Source organism: Crocodylus porosus, unplaced genomic scaffold (assembly GCF_001723895.1).
Source record: "Crocodylus porosus isolate Cpor-Errol unplaced genomic scaffold, CroPor_comp1, whole genome shotgun sequence".
NCBI lineage: Eukaryota > Metazoa > Chordata > Crocodylia > Crocodylidae > Crocodylus > Crocodylus porosus.
In genome coordinates, this window is record NW_017728906.1 from 85094416 (window position 1) to 85101679 (window position 7264).

The 7264-nt window shown below is 40.5% G+C and overlaps 1 protein-coding gene across 1 annotated transcript in view; it reads right to left on the bottom strand.

The window, feature by feature from the left end:
• Positions 1-7264, bottom strand: part of AFF3 (AF4/FMR2 family member 3) — a 590786-nt gene that overhangs the window by 115257 nt on the left and 468265 nt on the right. Inside the window, exon 9 of the mRNA XM_019529497.1 lies at positions 3838-3878. Within this exon, the coding sequence (XP_019385042.1) occupies positions 3838-3878 (41 nt within the window). The remainder of the gene's footprint in view (positions 1-3837; positions 3879-7264) is intronic.

The following is a 7264-nucleotide window of genomic DNA, read 5'->3' on the forward strand; positions in this document are numbered from 1 at the left end:
GGATCCTATGACCCCAGCTGACTTCCTGCCCTTTGGGCAGGGGGCTGGACTCGATGATCTCCCGAGGTCCCTTCCAGCCCTAATGTCTAATGTCCATGAAATACACACCAGTGTATAGTTACTCCTCACTTTACCCTGGAGAAGAGTGACTTGCACTAGCATAGGGCTGTATGTCACGTGTCCACTCCATGTTTACACTAGGGTAAAGGCAGATTACCACAGCATAAATGTGTTGTTTGCCCACACCCTCCATTCCAAGAAAAAAAATGGTCATCCACCACTTCAATGTAAGCTGAAACTAATTTTGTTATGTGAAGTAACTGCTGTACAATCTCCCTCACGAGGGGGGATTTTCACTTTGAAAGGAACAAATGAGTAATCTGGGTACCACATCTGTGCATAATTGTGAACATCTGCAATTTACAGCTGGACATTCTTCAGTGTTAAGCTATCCACAGAACAAATGCTTCTGGCTGGCAGTATGGACTGCAAAAGCTTAAAGAAAACTGTTTTTTTTATACTTTAGTAACTTTGGTCCTAGATCAGGTCCCACTGCAGTCAACAGCAGAACACCTGCTGGGTCAGTGGGAGCAGGTCTCAGTGCTGGCTTAGCCAGACTCCATGCTCTCTAGTAACAACAGAATGCTCTAGATATTCCAAATATAGAAATTTTCCCTGATACACAAGGTATTTATACAGCGTGTGAGAATTATATAGTTAAGTTACATGTACAAGTACAAAATTAATTTCAACTTCTCTTCCCTTCTCTATGAAATAAGACCTTGCACACAGATCTTACCTCACAGATTATTCAGTATCTGCATAAAACCACAATGCACTGTATAAGTACTTGGGAATTTTCAACTTATCTGAATAAACTTGGAGAGAGAATGAAAAGGTTAAAGGGAGCATCACGTTCCCCGGACAGCAAATTCAAATGTTCAGCACACGTGGAAAGAAACTTACCTTCTGGAGGCACACACTACAGTTATTTCAATCATGCTTCTGGGTCACTAATCTTTGTGTTTGCACATAAATCTCCTAAACAATATTGTGGCACTCTACACACAAGATTTAGAGCAATCCATTTAAGGCATCTATGGGTTTAAATTTTAAAATAATCTGGTGTTTTGGGTCCTCCATGTATTTTGTTAAATTATTTCAAAATAAAAATGCAAAGAACTGAACTGAAATTTAAGAAATCTTGGGGAACATTTTTCATACAAATGAGACAACTTTGTGAGATTTCTACTTAGAACTGCAGCCTCTTTGGGGAAAGAATTGCCTCTTTGTTCAGTGTTTGGCCACTTTGGGGGTCTGTGGGTCTGAGTCCGGAACTGGGGCTACTTGAGCACTGCTGCAACATGAATAAAAAGCAATAGGAATAATATCATACTCATCCGGTGATTGCTTTATACATTTATCCTAAAGATTAAGACAGACACTAATATTAGAGTGAAAACTATTGGCCCCTTACCTACCCTCTTTATTCCCTAGCAGAGCCAGGACAGCTAAGACAAAGAAGAAACTACAAAGTTGCACTCACTGAATTTCTGGCCCATCATCCTGTGTTTTAGCATCTGTGGAGCCTCCAGTTCTCAGCTGAAGACTGCGGGCATGCACAGATATTTGCCTGGTATAAATTCATGTTGCTCACTTTAAGTTGTGTGAACATAGACTGGGAGCAGTGTGTGCAGCTGTTTGCCAGTGCTGGGAGCTGTGCAGGATACCCGGTGCCTTGGGATGAGATTGGGAGGGGCTGGCAGGTTTTCTGGGGAAGGGGGCTTGGTAGGTTTCCTGGTGGGGTTGTGTGTCAGGGAGTGGGGAAGGTCAGGGAGCTAAAAATAGCCTGATCAGGATTGGGAGGTAGAAAGAGCATAACCCCGGGACTGGGGCAACTCGATGGGCTTTCTCAGACCTAGGACTGCACTCTAAATACTTACAGGCATTCAATAGAATGGGCTAACTCATCCCAATTTAAGTTCATTCACCATATTCAGTGAAATAAATTAGGTTGTGCCCACCAATTTTTGCCCAGTTTGACTCCTCTGAATGCCTGCACAGATGCACATTTAGCTTGACCTAGCCCTAGTCAGGTTGATCTAAATGTAATGGCTGCACATACCCTACAAAATGTGCACACTATCAAGGTTTTGGTTTCTTCCTCATTCTGTACAATGGAAACCACAGTATCAGTGCTCAGTCATCATTCATAAACCTGAGTTAATTCTTAGGAAATTCTGTGAATTTTGGGCGAGCTGAATTGAGGAGGAAAGCTTGGTGTTCACTCTTTCATTGCAGCATGGTAGGTTAGGAGCCATTTTTCCAGTACTACTATGTACTTTGAGACTGCTTGTATTCCACTTTCCCTCTAATAGCAGTGGGAAGTGCAATGCAGGGTTACATATTCAGCATTAGCTGCCATGGGTAATTCACCAGGAATTTTCAAAGTTTAGCAGGAGATGATGTTGAGTAAAAGCTTCTTCTGGCACTTCCTACTCCTGCATGGTCACACCTCCACAGTCCCAAAGGGCATACATATATTTAGGGATATGAGTATAATATTGGTTAAGCTCTTTTTTGCTTGTTTTTGGGCCAGTCTTGATGAATATGCGTGTACCTTTCATCTCCTCCATACCCAAAAGGAGAGGAGATGACTTAGCTCCCATCTTGCATGCTATACTCAGCTTGTTAAGGTGAAGTTTTCTACTTCTTTTTCTTTTTCAAAGCTGAACAAAACAGTGTTTGTAAACTGGCGGGATAATTTTGGTGGTCTCAGTCTCAGACCATAGAGAAATGTTATTCATCCATGCACAACATATAATTCAGCCTAAGTGACAGGCTCTGCTCTGGAGAACTCCTGGACTGAGCTGGCTTACAGAGTCAATTATTCCCAGGGAGGCGGGGGGCGGGTGGGCTAGACAGAGTAGAGGTGGCTGCCAACAAGGCATGGGGAAATTTACTTTGTGTCAGCCTGCATGACACAGTACCTCATTTGTGGATAAATGTAAATCTGCTAGTTCTTTTTCACAGGCAGTAAAATGTACAATCTTCCCCTATTCCCAAAACAGGAAAAAAAAATCAGGACTGTCTTTGGGAGCTACCTTATATTTCAATCAAGTCTCTTTCATAAAAGTCATTTAAGGTAAATATCTATAATGACCTACAGCCCAACTATAATATTTACTATGGCCCAAATGTTGAATTCCTTACTGCAAGATTCCCACTGAAGTCAATGTGAGTTATGCCTGAGAAAGAACTGACTAAAAACTGAGTAAGGATTTCAGGATTTGTCCCTTTATCAGTCTAAAGTGACACTGCTGTCCAAAAAAGTTAAAATAAATAAAACTCCTCCCATGCTCAAAACCTTCAAAGCTAAAAGGTGAAAAAAACATTATTTTTGTCCATAAAGCATCTAGAGAATCCCATCTTATCAAAAGAAGGGCAATTCTCAATGAAAGAATTTGGAAAAAGGCAGAAGAGAACATCTCAAAATAAATGAGGCACTTATTGCTGAAAAATGAGCATAGATATATCTCAGCAAATGCTAAAGCTCAGAATTTACTGCATTTTTCATGCCTTCTCCAGTAAGTTTCTTATCTCACATTTGGTATCACAACAAGGGATTCTGCATACTCTGTATGAAATACAACAAGCCTGTGATTTTTGCAGTAATAAACTCCATACATGCATGACAAATCCAAGCATGCAAAATGTTTAACATCCCAGTTCACAGATACTTTGGGGACAAAATCCGATTATGAGTTATATGCCACAATAAATAGGGCTCAACGTTTCATAAAGCAATTTATAGTTCATAAAAATGACAAAATGTACCTGTCAGATAGAACGCGGAGAGTAGATCTCTGTGCTGCCTGCTGGAAGAAAGGGCAGAGATGTTTATTTTATATTCTGACTCTAAAATTACGAGCACAATCAACACTTAAAAAAATGTGTAACACACATTTTTGTCAAGTGTCCAAATTCTAAAGTCCTAGCAAAGTAGCAGAAAGTCTATAGTAAAATGGACATTTCAGACTAGCAAATGTAAGACTACTTCATTAAGTATGCCATAAACCAGCAGAATGTCAAAGCAGTGCACAGTATTTGAGGTCTGAATTACTCTATTTAGATGATTTTCTGCAGGTTTCTGAAAAGCCAGTGAGGTTTGATTCTCTTCCTCCCCCCTGCCACTCCCACCCACACTCCTTTACCATTAGTCTCCTCCCATTCTTCCACAGAAACAAACATCACATATTTGGTTCCTTTTGAGATTGGAGCCTGTAGCTGTAATGATAAATTTAGTGAAGACTGCCAGACCTGCTGCAGGCTTCTCATGAGCCATGTTCATCTGCTAGCAACTTTTGACTACACTGTACAGGACTGACCCGTGCTGTTTACTTCTCAGTTCTTGTACAGTACAACTCTTAGGATGGGGTGTAAAAGCATGGTCCTTGTTATTGTGTTAACTGGCAGTTCTAGGAATAGAAATCATAGTCTCTCAAGCCTAACTCTGAGTTGGACTGCCACTTTATTATTATTATTATTATTATTATTATTATTATTATTATTATTATTATTATTACACTTTCCCCTCCTTGAATCATTTCAAGTGGTGTGATTCATGACTTGGGTGCATTAACTAACTGCTAGCTCTATCATGTTCTCATAATCTACTTTAAAGCCTTGAATATAATATCATTGTATATGTTCAGGTTGTGCCCTCTCCATTAGGCACAAAAGGAGCAAGTGGTTAAGCCATGGTTGGAGTCAAGGGCAAGAGAAGTTGGAATTTTGCCTTTGCAATTGCCAGATGAATGTGTTTTGAAGTACTTTGCAGATTGATCTGTGGCTTCTGAGGCTGCCTGGGGGTAGAATACTGCAGAGCAGTATGTGCAATATTAGGTGGGAAGGAAGTGACCTTTTGAGGTCATCAACAACTTCTACAGCCTATAAAAAAAAAATGACTAGGCAGGCTGGAAAGGGAAATCCAGTGTTTTCCCTGGTCACGGAACAGTGGTTGCAACAGGTAGCCTTGATATGCAGTGTGTAAAAAGTGACACAAATGGAGTGAATCCTTACAGTTCTGGCAGGCAGACACAGATCTGGTTTTCCTTTAGGAGGAAGGAGGTCCTGGTCTGGCTTTATAAACTCAGTTTCTGCTCACGAGGATCAACAACCTGGAATGGGTTGTTGTAATAAATAAATATAAAGGTAAAGGGGAAGTCCAGCTATTTACACTTCTTCAGTATACAAAACCAACTGTTATATTATCATTTACTTGAAAGCCATTTCCCTGTTTCTACTTCATTAAGGAGTATGAAAAATCTTGAATCTCTGGAAACGACTCGCTGACCCTGATTATCATCAATCTGGTACCATGGGGTATTGTTTGGATGGGTGAAAAGAGAATGAAGGAAGGTTGAAGATTTTCCTCCCATGGAAACTAGGGTTTACCACAGGAACAAAGAAATGATTTACAGTATGAACAAAGAGAGGAATTATCCTGAGACTGTCATTATAAATAATAAAGAATGGGTATCTGCTTGCGATTCTCAGCTAGTTCATTCACCCGTCTAGAAGAAATAATAGTCCTCATCTTCCTATATGTTTGTACAACTCCTGGAGTAATGGGCTCTCAGTCCTGACTGCATGTAACTTAACAGAGGTTTACTGGGTTCTACCAGCATAGGAATCATAATGTATCATTAAGGAAAGAACTAGGAGTCAGATTGCTAAAGGTTGAAAAAGAAACTTATGAAGCATTATATTCAGCTGCCATGCAAGCACAACAGTTCTCATAACAGCTAAGATGCTATTTTACTACCTCTTAAAACAGCAATTTTAAACATTTCAAGATTCAAACCACCCCTTGTTAAACTAAAAACACCTCTTGGGAAATGCCAGCTCTTGGCCTTCACTCATTTCTTGATTATGGAAAAATAATCAAGCAATTCTTCTGTTGCAAAGAACTCAGGAAGACCACAACAGGTCAAATGTTTTTGGCACTATGGATTCTTATGTTAAATCTCTGGGTTTATCTTATGAATTACATATAAGTGTTTGCTAATACTGCATTCTAGTATTGAGTGCTATATTGCACTGCACTCTGTGGCATCTTTAAAAGAATCTTGCAGCACCCCAAGTAACATGGCACCCTGGTTGAGAATCACTGCCCCTAAAACTTGGTACTAGTTAAGTGACTACTTATGAGGAAATATTCTTGGGGCCCTACTGTTTGCCCTTTTACACTATTTAAGGGTTGCCCCTAAAGGACTCATCTGCTGACTCTCTCCAGCATCTGTTTGGTGGTGGGAGATCTGAGATACAGTAGTACAAACTAGCTATGCATGCTTTGGGATTTTTGCATTGTGATAGACAGATACTTTGGTCAAAAGGCTTTACTAGGAAACCTTTCCTTATCTAGGCATTGAAATGGAGTTTTTCCTGGAGCACCATGCATCGCATGGCCTGCTGTCAGTAGCTTTGGAAGCCAATAGAGCTCCATGTATTACATCCTAATTTCCATGACCAGCATGGTATTCTCTGTCTTCTTCAAGACACAAGAATACTGTGAGAAGGAGGGGAAGATTTACATTACTGGGTCTCTCTGGCTAAATGAACATGCCTGTGGCACAGGTTTGCAGCTCTGTGTACAAGGAACACAATCTGGTATTTTCCCTGGTTTGCTGATGGAGATGCTCCAACACTATGGGGCTGCTTCTCCACACTGTCTGAAAGCTATCTGGAGTCTAGGCCCCTTTTCTGAGATGCAGCCCTGGACATTTCAGTCAATCCGCTCTGAAAGAACCACTAAGATGGTTTGCTTTGATAGAGGAGCAGCCTCTCTTTATTCCAGTGTATTCAAATTCTTTTTTATAGGCTGTAAAGGCCAGGAGGACTGCTATGATCATTTAATCTAATTCCTTGTAAACAAAGACCACTGATTTTGTTCCAGAAGCTGGATGGAAATACATTTTTCAGAAAGATCTTGTCTTCTTTTAAAAACTCCATGTGCTTCTAAGAAAAGGGAGAAGAACAATCTTCTTTTCCTTCCAGCTTTGACAAAAGTTGAGCTCAGCAGGGAGATGACTTAATGAAGACTGGATGACCAATGTGTCTCTATAGTTTATCCATACCTGTTTCATAGAATCATAGAAGTAGGGTCAGAAGGGACCTTGTAGATCTTCAAGCTCAACCCCCTGCCAGGGCAGGAGAAAAACTGGGCTCAAATGACTACAGCCAGGTAGGCATCAAGCCTCTT